At 40.7% G+C, this 18,924-nt stretch overlaps 2 protein-coding genes across 16 annotated transcripts in view; one reads left to right on the top strand and one right to left on the bottom strand.

The window, feature by feature from the left end:
• LOC109411163 (cell adhesion molecule Dscam2) overlaps positions 1-6,644 on the top strand; it is a 344,364-nt gene extending 337,720 nt beyond the window's left edge. For 9 of the 11 annotated variants that reach the window (XM_062852025.1, XM_062852026.1, XM_062852031.1 and 6 more), the window contains 2 exons: positions 5,831-6,002; positions 6,115-6,644. In XM_062852025.1, the coding sequence (XP_062708009.1) occupies positions 5,831-6,002; positions 6,115-6,337 (395 nt within the window). In that variant the 3' untranslated portion in view covers positions 6,338-6,644. Of the gene's footprint in view, positions 1-5,830; positions 6,003-6,114 lie in introns of those variants that run through there. The other 2 variants (XR_009997781.1, XR_009997780.1) reach the window with 1 other exon arrangement.
• A 9,891-nt stretch (positions 6,645-16,535) lies between these two features.
• LOC109408185 (ceramide transfer protein) overlaps positions 16,536-18,924 on the bottom strand; it is a 71,036-nt gene continuing 68,647 nt past the window's right edge. For all 5 annotated transcript variants that reach the window (XM_029872973.2, XM_029872974.2, XM_029872975.2 and 2 more), the window contains 3 exons: positions 18,312-18,863; positions 17,016-17,151; positions 16,536-16,946 (listed from right to left, as the gene is read on the bottom strand). In XM_029872973.2, the coding sequence (XP_029728833.1) occupies positions 16,819-16,946; positions 17,016-17,151; positions 18,312-18,863 (816 nt within the window). In that variant the 3' untranslated portion in view covers positions 16,536-16,818. The remainder of the gene's footprint in view (positions 16,947-17,015; positions 17,152-18,311; positions 18,864-18,924) is intronic.

Genomic DNA, 18,924 nt, shown 5'->3' with positions numbered 1-18,924 from the left:
GTTCGTTATGTCACTAGTCGTTAATAAATCAATAACTTTTTCCACAAGCATCCAATCGTTTTGTGGTCTTCGAAGGAAAGTTTCATTAATGATTTTTCTACAAAAAGCATTGATCGTTTTGAATTAAGGAGACAAAGGGCGACCTCTGGGATTTTTTGTTTGAATGTGTAACTTTTCCCATAGTAAATCCTATGAAAACTTTGAACCGCTTGCGCTAAATTATAGTTTCACCTATTGCGCTGAAATTTTGTACAGTTCATATGGGACCTAAATGGGATCTAAAAAGTCGACTGGAGCGAGGATTTATTTTTTCCATACAAGCGTGTACCATACTACTGATCAACTGAAGTGAACTTCGGAAGCCAACAATCGTAAAATTAACAAGCTATCAATTCGTACCACCACAATATCTGTAAGATTTGTGTTCAAAAACAAATCCTACAATCTAAACAAAACTAAAATAGAGTTTCTATTATTTGGTTTGATTGGCTTTTATCGGTGAATTCCAATCAACAAAGCCAATCAAATCAAGTAATAGTAAAGGTCCACGGTGATTATCTTCATCCGATAAAACAGAGTTAGTTCATCGAATTAAAAGTTTACCCAGGTAATTTGACAGCAATCATTGTCGAATTAGCATGGTTTTATGGCACCACACGCATGGGTTCGGTTCAATTTCACATTTTACCACTTTCGGTTCACATTTTTCCACTTGCCGATTGTCCCTGATGTGGCCATTGACTAGTTTCATGCAAATTGTTAATCAGTTTTCCTAAAAATTCACAAATTGATGTAATGCATGTATGGGTTTGGTTCATTTGTGAATTTAGCCAGTTTCGGCGAGGCACTCGAACCTGATTCCGGAACGTTACCGGTAAATGTGGCCTGAGACTATTTTCTTGCCGACCGTTCTTTGCGTTATCGTAGAAGCCGTTATTTAATGTGCTGCGTGTATGCGTCTACATTTGATTGGTTTTCCAAAGTATGGTCTAAGATTTTTTTCTTGTTAACCGTCAATCAGGGGACCATTTAATGTGTAGAATTCATGGGTTTGGTTCTCCATTACATTTGGTAACTTCAGATGGGGCAACCGTAATCGGTTGTGGATCACAACCGGTTGTCCCCAATATGTCCGGAAACTTTTTTTTGCCAAATCAAGATACGTAAAAATCCACGATTTGATGTGTCGCATGCATGGGTTCGGTTCACTTTTGCATTTGGCTATTTTCGGCAGGACACCCGGAACTGGTTCCGGACCACTACCGATTCAGATATGTTCTGGGAATATTTTCCTGCCTACTGTTAATCAGGATATCAAAATAGCCACTATTGGATATGTCGCATGCACCTTGGCCACCTCCAGCGGGACATCTGGAACCGGTTCCGATATGGTATGAGAATGCTTTTCTGCTTACTGTTCATCAAATTATCGAGAAAGCTGCGGTTTGATATGTCGCATGTATGGTTTTAGTTCAATTTTATATTTGGCTACTTCTGACGGCACACCAGGAACCGGTTCCGGAACACAACCGGTTCAGATATGGCCTGAGAATATTTTCCTGCTTATTGCTCATCAGGACATAAAAAAAGCCGCAGTTTGATATGTCGCATACATTGTTTTAAATCAATTTTATATTTGGCCACTTCCGACGGGACACCCGGAACCGGTTCCGGAACACTACCGGTTCCGATATGCTATGAGAATGTTTTCCTGCTTACTGTTCATCACGTTATCGAAAAAGCCGCGGTTTGATATGTCGCATGCATGGGTTTAGCTCACTTTTATGTTTAGCCACTTCCGGCAGGACACCCGGAACCGGTTCCGGGACACTACCGGTTCAGATATGTTCTGAGACCAAATTTCTGCTTACCGTTCATCAAGTTATTGAAAATGCCGTAGTTTGATGTGTCGCATGGGTGGGTTTGTAGCGTTTACATATCTGGCCAATTCCTGGGGTACCAATCCAGAACACATAAATGGCCATAACTCCGAAACGGATGGACCGATCCGAACCATTTTCAATAGGAAACAATGGGACCAGATTCCGCGTCGAATGAACCGTCGGTCATTAAAATCGGTTGAAGTTTACTGCCAAAAAGTGATGTGAGTTTTTTGTACACACACACATACACACACATACATACACACATACAGACATCATTTCAATTCGTCGAGCTGAGTTGATTGGTATATGTAACTCTACCCTCCGGTTATCCTATCAAAAAGTTATTTTTGGAGTGAACATATAGCCTTTCCAGTACACTTGGTGTACGAGAAAGGCAAAACGGATTTTATTGAAATACTCTTCGGAAGATATCTCAGTAACCAAATGTTCAATCGAAATAAAATTTCAGGGCCTTTTACAAGGATACTGCAACTTTCATTCAGTGCTAAGAGAACCCAAATCGGTTGACAGACGGCTAAGATATTTATTATGATACACTTGGTCAAAAATCTCAAAAAGTTTAGTTGTAAAAATCTTAAGTACTCTTCGAAAGATATTTCTGTAACTACATGTCCAATCGAAATAAAATTTCTGGGCGATCTACAAGGATATTGTAGCATTCATTTGGTGCCAAGAGAATTCAAATCGGTTGACAGACGGCTGAGATATTTAGTATGATACACTTAGTGAAAAATCTCAAAAAGTTTAGTTGTACATATAACTCCTAAGCACTCTTCGGAAGATATCTCAGTAACCAAATGTCCAATCCATATAAAATTTCCAAGCGTTCTACTAGAATGTTGTAGCTTTCATTTGCTGCCAAGAGAACTCAAATCGGTTGACAGACGGCTGAGATATTCATCAATATGCTAAATGACAAAAATCTCTCAAAAAGCTAACCTATATTTCTTCAAAATACTCTTCGAAAGATATCTCGGTAACCAAATGTCCGATCGTAATAAAATTCAATAGGGTTCTACTAGGATGTTGTAGCTTTCATTTGCAACTAAGAGAATCCAAATCGGATATCAGACGGCTGAGAAACGTGCCCCCTCCCCCCCCCCCCCCCCCCCCCGAAGTAGTCGCTTCTAGTGGAATCCGGGGGAAGCAGGCACGTAGACCTTGGTGGAGGTTAGAGGCGTAGGGTTCAGAGTTCTCTTCTCTGTTCTGAGTCCCTCACGAACTGGCACGCGATGGACGAAATCGGTAGCACTGGTCATGCTTATCGAACGCGTGTCGGGAAGGCATAAAGGCTTTACCACCAAGTAAAAAAAAAAAAAACACTAACAGACATTTGCTCAGTTGGTCGAGCTGAGTTGATTGGTATATGGGACTCGGCCCTGCGGGCCTCGGATCGAAAGTCGCTTTTTCGAGCGGTATTTATACCCTTCTGGGTGTAAGAAGGGTAAAAACTGAAACAAACGATGATTTTCATATATTTTTCTTTTTTTAGAAAACCGATTAACCGATTAACGTTTTATAAGGTGCTGTCCATAAACCACGTTCTCATGGGGGGGTTCGGCCAATGACCATTTTGTATGGACAAATAAAAATTTTGTATGGAGTAATGACCACGCGGGGGGGGTTTGAAAAGTCCCAAAAAAATGACCACGTGGTTTATGGACAGCCCCTTAGTAGCACTACTATTGCTACGTTTTCTCTAAATATCGCACTTTATCCGTGTCGTTAAGACATTCTGCATCTATAATATGTTCTTATGAAATGATGCGCGGCATGATCGAATTTTCTTCAAATTCAATAAATCTAGTTATATGAAAACCAAGCTTTAAATTGAAATTCACGTTAATAGAAAGTAATAAAAAATACGGTAAAGTAAAACATCAAATTACTTCTGCTGCTGTGATTTTGCATGCTACACTTAAATTTCTTGCTCACGGCACATTCAGATTACTCTATTGGTGATTCGTATTCGTATACTCGCCCGATCAAAAGTTTGGGACACTCTCTCAAAAACATGATACATATCTTTTTAAGCCCATATTTCCGCCATTTTGCATCCAATTTCAAAAATCTTAAAACATTAATTTTCAATTTATGTTAGGAATTTATGTTTACGTTAACCCACTGTTTCATCTTACCACACTCGGTGTACCTTAGATAGAAAACGATCAACTTTCCGCCTGCTTACGGTACTCTGTGCTGAAGTTTTATCTTCTAATGAGCACAGAGTATTCTTTTGAACAACAATGCTTTAACGCATTGTAACGTAATATAGCGCATTTGGTTCACCACTGGACTATCGCACGAGTTTTCAAGAGTGCGAAAACGTAAATAAAAGTGCGGAATTGCAACAAATCAACTCGGTGTGTTCAGAGCACTTATTCAGCATAAATCAAAGAAATAGTGCACCGAAGACATCAACAGGATTTGATGCAATTGCGCACTTTTATTAACGTTTGGCACTTACGAAGACTGAGTGCGCAGTCCAGTGCACACTGGGCTAGGAACAGAAATGAGCAAGACAAACCCTCTAGCACATTAGGGTTACGTCCTATCAAGTTGATGTCTTCGGCAAAGTTGTTGGGTTTTATCTGCGTCTCAAATTGCGCTTGGAATTTAGTTTGTAAAACTGCTGCACAGGTGGCGCTGCGGTGCTAACTTCTTAATTTCACATCCTAGAGCTTTGGCGTCCTCGGCAAAATTGTAGAACAGGCAAAAATGTGAAAAGTTGTCGAGAACACCAAAACTCTAGCTCTTGAAATAACAAAGTTTCGCTCTTGAAATAACAAAGTAAACGCATGTTTCTGTTATGCATATGGATGTCAAAGCATTTTCAACAGTGAAAGAATAGTTATTTATGTGACGAGTTGCAAAAAGTTGATTTTTTCAGCACGAGTCCAACATATAAACATTATGCAACTTATGTTAGTTGCATTATGTGAACTAGTACGTAAAAGTAGTATAAAATAGAAATTATGACACTGAATTGCATAAAAGAAATCTAGAATCGGTCAACTGGTTCAAAAGTTATGATTTTTTGATTTTTTAAAACCTTGATTTTTAGGACCACCTTGTCTAAAAATTGGTATCCTAATTACGAAATAAAAGTTTCATCGCTCGGAGCGGGAATCGAACCCTCAATGGTGCGATATTTATTAATTTATTGTACGGGTCTATTTGTTTTCGATGAGCTACAAACGCATCAAGTTTCATGACCATCAGAGTAGCACTATATCGTTTTTCTATGGAATGGCTGTTACCCTATGCAGTTGCATATTATGTACAGAATTATGAGGAAGCGTTTCCGGACGAGGGCGAGCTCACCCCCCTGCTGAAATAAAGTACAGTATGGTCCATAAAAAATCGAAAGGTTTTAAAAACATGTTTCACCGGCTTCCAATCTTCGCATTTATCTCTTGGATAATATAATCAAGACACTTCTGATTTCTTAAAATTTAAAAAAAAAACTAAACTGACCCGGTTTTAAATGAATTCCACACCCTGCGTCCCAAGAAACAGATCCTGAGGGAAGTTGAGGGAAACTAGCTAAACCAATAAGCGGGAAACAAATTTACATCGTTCAATGTACTTTGGCGACATAGACTGGATAATTCAAATATGAAATTATGTTGATGAGTAAATACCCACTAGCAGCACATTGAAAAACAAACAAGTAAACATGTAAATGATTTGTTAAAAGAAAAGCACACAAAAGGGTTACAATGAACAGCAGCGTTAATATTGAATTTACACGTTTTTATGATACAGAAAATTATAGTTTTATGAAAAACCGCCATGAGAGCTATTCAAGGCCGCCACGAAAAAATGATGCCATTCGATATTAAAAATCCATTGAGTTTTCAGCCACTAATTTTAAAGTAAAACGTACTAAAATAACATATTTCTCTGCTAATCGTTTCCAGACACTCAAGACGAAACTTCTTCGTCCTCTGAAAACTCACCTTCTAGTATATCTAGAAAGTCTAAACCACCGTACCCGCCGCGAAAATCGGCCAAATCATCGCAGAACCTGGCAAAACGACATGTCCGGAGTTCCAGCGGCTACTCGAGTCACAACGAGGAGACAACGTTTAGGTACATGCACCGATTTCCAAACCACCACCTACCGTCCCACCTACTAATGCAGCCGCCGGCCCCAAATAGCCAAAATACCAATGCAACACTTCGCTTTTCTTCCTCGTTCCAGTATATCTAATTATCCAAATTATTCCGATCATATAACGCCGCCAGCCAGGTTCTCCGATATCCTAGGACGGGACGCCACGCTGGCCGTCTCGTCCGTGAATCCCTCCGGGCTGGTGGGCAGTGCCAGCGAGCTCGCTACTAGTACGAAAAAGTCGAGCAATCACTCGCCGCGACCACGTGCCAATCAGAAGCTTCAGCGAGAAGCGTTCCAAATCAATGTGTGATGGGATTGTTACAGCGATTTTCAGGAGTTTTAGTCAAGCTCACCACAATCATCCCTCATCTTCCAACTATGTTGTACTAGGTCGCTCACTAGCATTGGATACAACTGTGTTACTGGGCAATGTAGGTTCTGCATCATTTTTACTTTAGTCAATCAACCTATTTGTTAGGACATGCGAAAATCCCTGAACCAAACGATTCCACTGGAAAATTACCTACCTAAACTTATATCCGTATTTTCATTCTGAAACTTTTTTTTCTGATTCGGTAACCTGATTCTTTATTTCTTAACAATACACAAGTCTTATTTTTTAAGGCCGGACGGGACGGTGGTTGAATCGTCCGCCATTGCTCTGTTGTTAGTAAGATGCAAATCTCAACTTCTACTTCATATTATTGGCTAGAAATTTGATCGTTTATTTGCTCACTTGCGGTGCACAATCGACTAAAGTTTGAGCTACGTCAGTGCAGTGGAAATTGATATTTGCATCCTCAAAATCGTGAGGCAAATTGTTAGAAAGAGAAGGAAAATAGGAAAAATTACACGTCGTCCCGTGCGGCCTTAACAAGTGATACAAAACTCAACGTATAAGGTCAATGACCTCAATTGAATAATTGGCATAAAGATACAAGGAGATTTTACTAACACCATTCTTCAGATACACTTTGTTATTATCTCTATCTTCTACGTTTGTTAATTTCTTTCAAATTTTTTAACGATTTCATTCCCTTTTTTCACGAAACATCGCAAACACAAGTCGAATAAATCCAAACGGAAAGACGTAAAGAACAAGTGAGAACACAAAGAGATTGTTATCGAATACCATAGACTTAAACTAGATAGCCATTTGATACAAAAATTTAACACAAAGAGTGAAAATGCGCAACATTCGCCAAAAAATATAGGAAAAGTGATGTGTAAATTCGTTTAGATATTTTATATCGAGATAATATTTAAACGTCGGTAGTTACCCCTGCTGCTGAAGCAGATTTGTTAAGCGCATCTCAAACATTTGCTTTGTTTCCTTATCGAAGAAAACTGTCGCTACATGTTTAGGTTTCAACGATTGACATTTATAGTAGATAGTGTTTTTATGTTGAAGTCTCGTTGATCGGAAGAATTCGTTAGACTAATAGTATCAATCCCCGAAACACACCAGTATTATTGCCACGTGGAGCTTTATTTATACATACGAGCAAGTCGATCTCATTTCACCACAAGTAGTGACAAGTACAATAAGCCTAGAATGTATCGAATCGTGTTGCGGGGAGGCTGATCGATTGATTTTATAGTGAATTTATTTAGTTAATCACACATGACTGACTGAGTGTTGTCACGGGACTGTTGCAATCTTAGAGAAAATCTAAGGAAGTATAGAACACGCAAAAAACGAATTAGGATATTATTTTCAAGATAGTATCGATATAATCGATCACTCACAGAGCCACAAGGTCGATAGCTGTTAATAAATGTGTAAAAATTGGAGGAAATAGTAGTTAATACGCAAATTGATTAAACAATCTAGTCAAACTCGAACCCCAGTAAAAAAGAAACACAAAACAAATCACAACATTCCACTTCCACTCTGTACATATGATACAATGATTAATGAATATACAACAAAAGAAAACTAAGACTCAAATCTAAAACAGGCTTCTGAGTTTGTAAGTGGTACTGCGATTCTCAAATTTGATAACTATATCCCAAATAATGTTGAAGTCTATTTCTCAATGGAGGTGACCGTAAACTTTTGAACGGGCTCTTTGTTTCGATTTCAAAGGCAATCTATTCAGTTCCACCTTAGCCTTCTAGATATGTACATTAAAAAGTTGGACAGCTATTATGTTATCTTGTTATCACCTATTTCGTTTTCATCTACTTCAATTCAATAATACACGTTACTGCCTACAAATGCACAATGCAGACATAAGAACAAACGACAATGCAAACAATATTGTCCAAGCGATCAGCGAATGACCCATTGTTCGCTCATTTCTATTCACATAAGCTTGATCCAGATTTAGACGAATCCAGAAAATTGATGTTTCAACAAACGGTTGGTTTTCAGCGCTTATTCCTACTCTGAAGCTCACAGAAATACACAAGCGTCCATCTTTTCCAGTTTTTTTTTTTTGCTGTACTAGTTGGAAATGATAAAGTCGAGCCAACTTCCACGCTGAGGGAAGTTAAAGATGCCATTCACCAGCTCAAACCCAACAAAGCAGTAAGGAGTATGGTAAGGATGGCATCGCAGTTGAACTCATCAAGATGGGCCCAGAAAAGTTGGCCACCTGTCTGCACCGGTTGGCAGTCAGAATATGGGAAACCTAACAGCTACTGGAGGAGTGGAAGGAAGGAGTAATCTGCTCTATTCACAAGTAAGGGACCATTTGGAATGTGAGAACTTTAGTGCGATCACTATTTTGAATGCTGCCTACAAAACGGTATCCCAGATCATCTTCCGTCATCTGTTACCTAAAACTACTCAGCTCGGCTTCATCAACGGCCAGTTGGCAACGGACCAGATCTTCGCCGTACGGAAAACCCTCCAGAATTGCCGTGAATACCAGGTCCCAACGCATCATTTGTTCATCGAATTCAAAGCGGCATACAACAGTATCGACCGCACAGAGCTATGGACAAAAACAGCTTTCCAGGGATGCTGATTAGACTGATTAAAGCAACGATGGACTATGTGCAAAACTGTGTAAAGGTTTCGGGTGAACTATACAGTTCATTCCAATCTCAGCGGGGACTGCGACAAGGTTACGGACTCTCATGCCTACTCTTCAACATCGCTCTAGAACGTGTAATGCGACGAGCTGGGCTCAACAGCCGGGGTACGATTTTCACAAAATCCGGTCAATTTGTGTGCTTTGCGGACGACATGGACATTATCGCCAGAACATTTGGAACTGTACACCCGCCTTGAACGCGAAGTAGCAAAGGTTGGACTGTTGGTGAATGCGTCCAAAACAAAGTACATGCTGCAAGCGGAACCGAACACGAGCGGGTCCGTCTAGGTAGTAATGTGATAATACACGGGAGTACCTTCGAGGTGGTGGAGGAATTCGTGGATGACCCTTACTGATGGCTGACAACAATGCTTGCCGTGAAATACAAAGGCGCATCATCAGTGGAAGTCGTGCCTACTATGGGCTCCAGAAGAAGCTGCGGTCTAAAAAGATTCACCAACGCGTCAAAAGCACCATGTACAAGACGCTTATAAGACTGATGGTTCTTTACGGACACGAGACATGGACCATGCTCGAGGAGGACCTGAAGGCACTCGGAGTTTTCGAGCGACACGTGCTAAGGACGACCTTCGGCGGTGTGCAGTAGATTGGTGTGTGGTGGAGAAGCATGAACTACGAACTAGCTGCACTCTAACCCACCATCCAGAAGGTAGCCAAAGCCGCAAGGATACGGTGGGCAGGACATGTTGAAAGAAGGTGTTCGCCACTAATCCGGTTGGTACAAGAAGACGTGGAGCGCAGAGAGCACGATGGGCGGACCAGGTGCAGCGTGACTTGGCGAGCATTGGGCGTGACCGATCATGGAAAACAGCAGCCACGAACCATGTATTATGGAGAAATATTGCTGATTCAATTTTATCTTTAATTTGGCGTTATAGGGTATTAGTTCCCTTCTTAAGCATGTGGCTCCCATTTTCATCCTACGAAAAACAAAGGATTGAAGCGTTGTTTGTTTTGTTTCATATTTTTGTATTTTTTGTTAGAAGTGAGCACGCATGAAAACAAAAAGAACGGAATCAATCGCTGCCGTAATCACTTGTTTTAGAATAGGATGAATATGGGAGCGTGAGATTACTGATGGCACACATACCCTACTAAATAAATAAAATGAATGTACTGAGTGTACGATGCGACCGCTCCCAGGGTAAGTAGATGAACCTTAGCGGACCGTTGGGTTAGTTGAAAGCCCAATATACAGAAGCAAATTCACCAAATTATTCCTTTTTTAAGACGAATTCCAGTACCCTTGAGACTTCCGTTTGCGTCTCCCGAACATCCAACAGCAATATCACCAAAAAAAAAATACACCGAAAACACGAGCAAATGAAGATAAATCCCGGCACCCCGATAGAAATAATACAAATGCTCCAAACAATCGCGAGTTGTTCTACTCAGCACTACGTGATCCGCTAAATCAGAGGTTCCCAAACTTTTTGCTATCGCGGCGCCCTTTAACATTTCCAAAAATGTCGCGGCGCACCGAAGTTTTTAACATTTTTATTTTATTTTGGACAACTTTCACTTTACAGTGTGCAAGACAAAACCGTGAAACACTTCCCTAATATCATGTTTTTAGAATTCAATATTTGGAAAACTAGCTTTTTTTTTAAATTAATTTCTCAAAGATAGTTTGAATATTTGTAAGATTTCAAAATCAAAGGTAAAACAAGCTGCTGAATTTCAACAATGCAGCCAAACATTCTAAAGCGTTTGCAATAATTAAAGAATTCTTATTGAATGAAAATGACTACACGGAACTTGACCAAAGCTTCAACTTTTTGCGGAAATTCCAAAGCAAGACTATTTTTTTTTTTTTTTTTTTTTTGAAAATTTCGGCAAACAGGGACACATTAAGAGATTGTAAAGACCTGCCAAGTGGGCTTTGATTGAATTTATTTTCATAAATGTCAACTTAACCCTTTGGGCCTGAATTGGCCATATATAACCCCATTGATGAAACCGAGCATAACAAACTTATTCGAGTTCAGCGAGGTTGCGGCAGTGCTGATGAAACAGTCCGGTTCAAAAAGGTCAAAGGTAGCTCTTCACACTACCAGTTCGACAAACCTGCATGCCGCTAAGCTGTTCCGAAGACCTTGTAATTATTATGAAAAGAACGTTAATAATGTCCTTGAAATTAAAAACTCTGGACATGTTATAGTAAAATCAAAAGCTATGCTAAAGCTTAAGAATTCCAAAAACAATTTCAAAACTTGAAATTTTAAAATGTGGTTTCAATTGATATGTTTAAAAAGGATATAAGAAATCCTATGGAACAATCGAAGAGCCAGGAAAGATTTAAAAAAAAAGTAAGTGACACTAGTTTTTATAAGGTCCCATTAGACATGACAAATATTTGGCCAAACAAGCCCAACAAATGACCAACATAACGTGAATCATAGCAACCTTAGATGAATGTCGGACTTCAATGACAAATATTTGGCATAATGACAAACAGTGTAATGGCTCCTTAATAAAAAAAAATTAAAGGTGTTCCGCAATACAAATAAAGAGTTTGTTTATTTTTTTTGCTTCGTCACAAATGCCAAAATCCTGAGGCGCACCTGGAAAAGGTTCGCGGCGCACCAGGGCGCCGCGGCGCACAGTTTGGGAAGCACTGCGCTAAATCGTCAGGGAAATGTGTTGAACACCGAACACCATCGACCGTGTTTTCAATTCGGCCGGCCAAAACAACATGGAGCAAAGAAAACGCATGACAATTTTGAAAACACAGCCGTTCGCGCGCACAGCCTGCTTCGATAACTCCTCCGGACACTCGAGAGTTTCTTGTCAAGTACGCCTACTTTTTTTTTTCATTTCAATAGCCCATATGAATAAAGATTCACAGAGATTTGCTCCACGGCTTCACATAGATTTAGTAAAGAGTATTTACTCAACTTTATTCATATGGCCTAATAATGGATCAATGAAGCAAACTTTTCTAGCATTCACCGCATGTAAACAAAGGTGCCACTGTATATGGACTTTAGCACTGTGACAGCACATAAGTAGCGCACATTGGCTACCTCGATGACAATCTTAACGACTTGTTTTGGGAATTCTCCATAGGTCTTGCGAAGACACTCGTAAAGGTGTTCAATTCACTAATTTATTATAAGCTAGCCTGATGTTTCAAAATGTTATATTGATAAATTTCAGTCCCACTTACAACATCAAAAGCATTGGAATTAAAGTTTCGGAATACCAAAATAGTTTTGTAGAACAAGCAGGAAAGTGGAAAGCAGCGCCTTAGATTACCATGTAAATAGTATCCAACCAAACGCAGAAAATCATAGAAGCTTCAATTTCAGCTACACATTTTGCGTCTCGCAGGTCATTCATTTTTCAAAATTTGTCAATATTCTGTACCATTACCCGCAGCTTCCTTGCAAGCTTCATTGATTATAACGCGTACACCAACGTGAATACGACTGATAGTGGTTAGGGCTTATTACGTTTCAAGCACGTCATGGACATGAGCCAATTGGGAAACTCGAACAAATCCAGTAGAAATAACGAGAGCGCCAAACAACACTGATATGACAATATTGAACGAACCCATTCCAGGTGTGTTTAGCATATTATAGTTTTTAAACTAAGCGGAAAGGTGACACTAGGAACAAAAGATTATATTTGCGGAAATGTCGTAGCCAAACACATACCCAGAAACAGATAGGATCATATGGATAGTCAGCAGAACACTCTAACAAAGCAAATACTGGAACATACCAAACCATACAGAAAAAAAAGCAAAACTATGAACAACAAAACACAACAAACAATAGCAGAAATATACCTCGAATTCATTTCTTTCCTCAAACAGCGGAAGACAGCCGTGTAATCCTATTAGCTACTCTTGGCTAGACACTCATCAACGCATTCTAAATACCGAGAAAAGTGGCTCAGATTGTAGAGCTATTGTAAAATTTCGGCTTCTCATATCGATGAAAAAAGGAAACCAAACCTTTTACCACGCAAATTGAAGGGTTGAGCGAAAATTGAGTATATCTTGTACATGCTGGCATCTAAATCCATTTTGGTATTATGGAATTTTACTGTAAACACTAACGAATTGTCAAAAGAAAAAAAAAACAACAAAAGAAGAAACGAAAGAAAATGCGAAAATATACTATATTGAAAATTTTGCGTTTGCACGATGATTTGAGCTTGAAAGAACTCCAAAGTGATTTTTACTTACCTTGAGGATACTTAGCGTTTTTTTACTCATCTTTGAAAGAACATCCCTGGACGTGTCAGTCCGTAAACCAGCCCATGTAAATACCCAACCGTTCTTTGTCCAATTTAACGCCAATAAAGAAGTACGAAGTCTTAAAGAAAAACTTCACAGAATACAAATATGGCTGCCACAACTGGCCGACTTGGATCCCTACTCACGTTTTCAAGAGCACCAATTATAAAAATTCGTAAAGAAATGTGCTCTATTTGGAAAAGCTGCCTCTTTTTGCAAGTGAGCAAAGCCAGGGTAAACAGCAACTTATTGACTCCATCACTGATTTTGCATCCTCGAAATTGAACATCAGCAAGGACCTTGTTGAGACTTCGTAACTCAACGATGGGGACCACGCAAAACCATGATCAAATATGGCACACAAGGCAACTGCGACAGCTGCAGAGTTCGTGAAGGTGGAGGAGCCGAAGTCTACAGGAAAAAAAACTATGAATAAGAAGAAGGAATATGACGTTAGGGGCGCAAGCCAAGGAAGGACAGGAGGGCAGGTGCCAAGGAAGAGACGGATGACGCGCTCGTCATCTAGACGGATGACTCTAAGTACTCGGAAGTCTTAAAGGCGATGAGGATCGATATCAACCTCGAGGATCTTGGAGCCGAAAAACTCACACGGCTACCGCCTACAGTATTTAACGGAAGAGGTTCTTGGCGAAGCTGTCGAGGTGCCGGTGGCTACCGCATCCGTTCAGCTACAGAAAGGCTCGGCAAGAACACAAGTGGCCTTGGTTCAGCTACCTGTGAAGGACGCTAACAAGTCCATTACAGTAGGTAAGTTCAAGATAGGCTGGTGAATGTGGCGCTCGAGCCTTCCAAACAAACGAATAAGTAAAAAAAAAAGATAGGCTGGTCCGTTTTCACTGGATGTTTGCTTCGGGTGTCTTGAAACTGGATATAAGTTGTGAAAAAGTAAAGGCCCTGACAGGATCAAGCATTGTAGAGATGTGGATTTGATAGCCATAAGGCGCAAGGCCACACGAAGTTTCCATGTGTTTGATTTGCTCCGGGACACCCGCAGTGGGTGGGGCAAATTTTGAAAAATCTCTCCGGGATATGATTTCCCAAGTAGAAAATGATCTACTGGTGCAGATAACGCAGCTGAACACGAACCACTGACTGAGCGGCAGCCCAGCAACTGCTGTGGCATGCAGTCGCTGAGTGGAGGACGGATATCGCCATCATAGCGAATCCATACCGATTACCCGTCGGTAATGGCAACTGGGTCGCGGATGGGTCCAAAATGGCGATAATATGGAGAACTGGGAAATATGAAGTCCAGGAGTAAATGTTTACATTAAGGCCTACATCCTATGAGTGCTCCGTGGCCATCAAGGTCAACGGAGTCTTCTTTTGTATCGTTTATGTGCCTCCTCGGTGGTCGATCAAGCAGTTCAAGTAGACGTTGGACTATATGACGGTCGTGACGACAGGGCGAAGGCCGATGGCAATAGCGGGTGACTTCAATGCCTGGGCCGTCGAATGGGGAACCTGTTTCACGTACCAGCGAGATCAGATTATAATGAAGGCAGGTGAAAGACATCATACTTCAACGTCGAGGTATTTATGAAGATGCTCCGACGTGAGTGAAACTTACTCGGTGTAAGCGGCGAACAATTAGTAGCGATACTCTCGCGTGCATGCGATGCCACCATTCCTAGGCAAGTCAAGCCCTAAGAATGGGGGACCACCAGCGTACTGCTGCGCGGAGCCTGTCTGCAGGCTAAGCAACGGACGCAATGAGCACGTACTGATGAGGAGCGAAATGCATTCGTGGCTGCCAAAACCGCGCTAAAGATTGAGATCAGGGCAAGGAAAAAGCATAGCAGGGTCTGTCAGAGTGGCAATACGGACCTAAGAGGTGTGCCTACAGGGTCATGCTGGCAAAGACTAAAGGCGTAATACCTTCGGCCGAGCAGTCTCTAGTGACGCTGTAAAGAATCATCCAGTAGCTCTTCCCGTGCCGTGATCCAAATCCTTGGCCTCCTTTCGTGGAACCACTGAGACTAGCGATGAGGGGCAAGTCATCGATGCGGAACTGGCGGCGATTATAAAAGTTCGGACGGATTTCGAATTTAAGTAGCTATCACAGTTGCGCTTAGGATGTTCAGACTGTTATGCAAAAATGCATGGGCGAGAAGGTTTTCCCAGAAGTATGGAATCTTCAGAGCCTGGTACTATTACCAAAGGCGGGAAACCCGCCGATGTTCCGTCAGCATGTTGACCAATATACTGCTCGACACAACGAGGGTGCTCTAGCTAGAAGATCATCTTTAACAGCCTGCTGAATACAGAGGTACACCGAGTCACTCGAACTAGCAGTTTGAGGTTACGCAACGTGTCTATATCCCTTTCGTGACGGAGCACAAAAAAAAGTGAAATCTCCGTACAAATGGCTCTACTTTGGCCCTCTACAACTCTTCGATTTCCTTTTTTTACCTCATTTGAAAGAACTACTCTTTGTCTTTCGATTTGTAGCTTTGACTGCCTCGATAGAACGGAAATAAAAAAATATGCGACAGATAAAACTTTTTCATGTTTTACGGTTTTGTTCACTTTTTGTTTAACTTGGTGTGATAAATTACAGAGGCAACGTAAACAAAAGTTTGTTTGCGCATATACAAGTATAAGTATTGGCTGAATGATTGAAACAGTTTACACCACATAAAATAAGCACTAAACAGATGAAAAAATACGCAAAAATAATATCGCTCAACAGCACAATTGTGCTGGTTCGTCACGAAAGGGATATGTGTACTCGAATCGAGTACTGGTATACGACGCTGATGTGAGTCGAAAGTGATGACGGGGTGCTGAGGTCGAAGTCGCCAGTGGGCGTGGCGATCATCTGCTTCACTGAGGTATATGGTAAACGAAGTCAGTAGTTGCAAGACTAAACATAAGAGTGAGAACTCCCTCTCCTAAGCAAAACCTTACTGTGTCCCTGAAGAAACGATAATATGGGCTTGCCAGCTTAGAGTAACTATAGTTAGTAGTCCCTAACTACAGTTACCCTAAGCTGACAAGCCCATAGTCGTTTCTCTTTCGTTGGTGTCGGATCAGATCCCAGTCCCTCACTACCTGGGCTATCATCTTCTCTAATATCTGTACTCTTCTATAATATCTGCACAGTAGGAAGATTGTGGTAGGATGTAGATGTTTTGTAAGGACTTCTTCAGTAAAAATAAAACATTGTAAAATGATTCAGTAATAAAGAATAGATTCCAGATTTACGTCAGTATTTTCTACCCAATATCAAACAACAAAATCAGAATTTTTCAAAACAATGCGATGACTGGTAACAATCACCGCCGATATTATCCTAAACACTACTCTGTATCTGTATATAATCTATAGATCAGCTGACATCTGCAACGATTCACGTTCGACGAAGACTCCGACTGCCGACGTCCATAGTCGCTGGGGTGAATCAGTTTTTTTTTTCAGGCACACACGATTTCTCATACACACTTTGCGAGAGCACTAGTACATGATCGGCTTATTCTTACATTGGTCTAAAACATATCCTGTGAAGCGTTTAAGGAACTTTGGATATTCTTTCTTATAGATAGCACGAAGCACGGTCGCTGGAGCCCATCCACCGGGGTTCACTAAAAAGAAGGGAAGGTCACGCATTCAGAATGGATGGCGGTCGTATCTAGTGATAATGGTTTGGTTACCTGTAGAGCAGTAGGTGATTTTACACGTCAGGTCATCTCGGGTCGCTGTTTTGCTGTCCTTTCCGGGAGTCAGATATGTTTGACAAACTAATATCACTGTCAGATAAATGCGGACGCATTTTCCTTGGTTTGCGGGCTAGAAAAGGATAAATTAGGATAAATCAACGGTTCATGACATGGTGCTGTACAATTTATGACAACAAAATTTTCAAATCGTACTAAAAAATGTGCTGCCCATTAACCACACATCTACTTTTGGGCTTCTGGGTTTTTGGGAGCACCATCGATTTTCTTCGAACTCGGGACAAACGGAATTAGAAAGGTTTGATGCAATTAGTTTTAGAATATGATTTAAGCCCCATACAGTTAATCCAACTACTAACTACTTGTTTTAATAGTGTAACTATTGATAAACAAACAAAAATTGATTTACAACCTCGTTTTTTTTTCTCTGATTTCGAAATATGTAGGTATATGATTTGCAATAACTTTTGTTTGAGCACTTTTTTCGGCAACGCTTTTTGAGCATACAAATAGTCGCTCAAAGTCGTGGGAAGAAAAAGGTTATGTAAAAGAACATTGACAGAACATCAAGAATTAGAAGACTCAACAGCTATAGCTTGAAACTCAAGGGCCATTAACAGGCAATATTTTCGGAATTCCTGACAAACTCTATGAGGATTTATTTAAAAAGTCTATTTCCGCGACATATCTGATTTTCAACATATGTAGGGTCTTGTACCATTTGGGCAGGTGTACCTATTTTGGGCACTTGTCGCTTTAACAAAGTCAATTTCAAACCGATTGATTTGAATTTCTGTTCAGAGTTAGATACTGTACGTGCCTAACTCTATACAAAATTTCAAATCAATCGGTTTGAAATTGACTTAGTTATAGCGGCAAGTGCCCAAAATAGGTACACCTGCCCAAATGGTACAAGACCCTACTTCTCAAACAAGCGTAGTGCTAAATAAATCCAACTCTTCAAAAAATCGCTTATCCCTTTGATGACAGCGAGGTCTCAAATTCACTATATTATCTATAGTCTTAAAATACTATATGATCTAAATAGATTATAGATGATAAGATCCGTTAATAAATTATAGAAATTACTGAAAAGTAACTTGTTTGGCTAGCATTTGCGCTGCAATATTATCTGATTTCGGTAATTAATAAATGAACTAGAACAAAATCTGATAATTGAACAACACTGCAGTTTTTATGGCGAATAGTTTACAAGCATGCAATGTTTTGCATAGTTCGCTCAAAACACGTAATGCAATAAAAAAAACTCACCGGATACTCTTCATTCTGATTGGAGTGATTGCACACCACCCAAACGTCGTGCGCACCGTGGTCCAAGTTGTCGGTGATTTTGCGCATGTGCGACCAAAACAGAGCATCGCGTTGACTGGCCGGCCAGATGCGCTTGTAGGTTTGCAGGAAGACTAATGTATCCGGTGCTACATTATCCACTATCTGTACATCTTCCAGCGTTGTTTCCCAGTCGTTCCGGTAGGCGGGATCGAAAAAGTAATGGCACATTTCTCGCGCAGTAACGCCCTTGACCACGTGGCAGGATTTCAGCGGATCAATCACCATTCCATCGACTTCCTCCTCCCGTCGGTACATTTTCATTTCACCCTCGTCGGCAAACAGTTGCCAGCCGTTGCCGCTGTCTCCGACGCCCTGCCGGGCCTGGTACAGCTGTTCCGTGCAGATTTTGTCGATTTCTGGCCACAGCTTGTGCGTGCGAGCCTGCGCTCCGGTTCCGAAGTCCTCCGATTGCTGATTACCATCGTCAGTCTCTTGGTTGATAATAACAGAACTGGTCGTGCTGATTTGTGACTATGGGAGGTAAAGATGGAAGAATGATGAAAATGACTCCATTATTTTTTTGCTTACAAAA

The sequence above is a fragment of the Aedes albopictus genome, chromosome 2 (assembly GCF_035046485.1).
Source record: "Aedes albopictus strain Foshan chromosome 2, AalbF5, whole genome shotgun sequence".
Classification (NCBI taxonomy): Eukaryota; Metazoa; Arthropoda; class Insecta; order Diptera; family Culicidae; genus Aedes; species Aedes albopictus.
The sequence above is the reverse complement of the archived record's forward strand: the minus strand, read 5'-3'. Positions and strand labels throughout refer to the sequence as shown.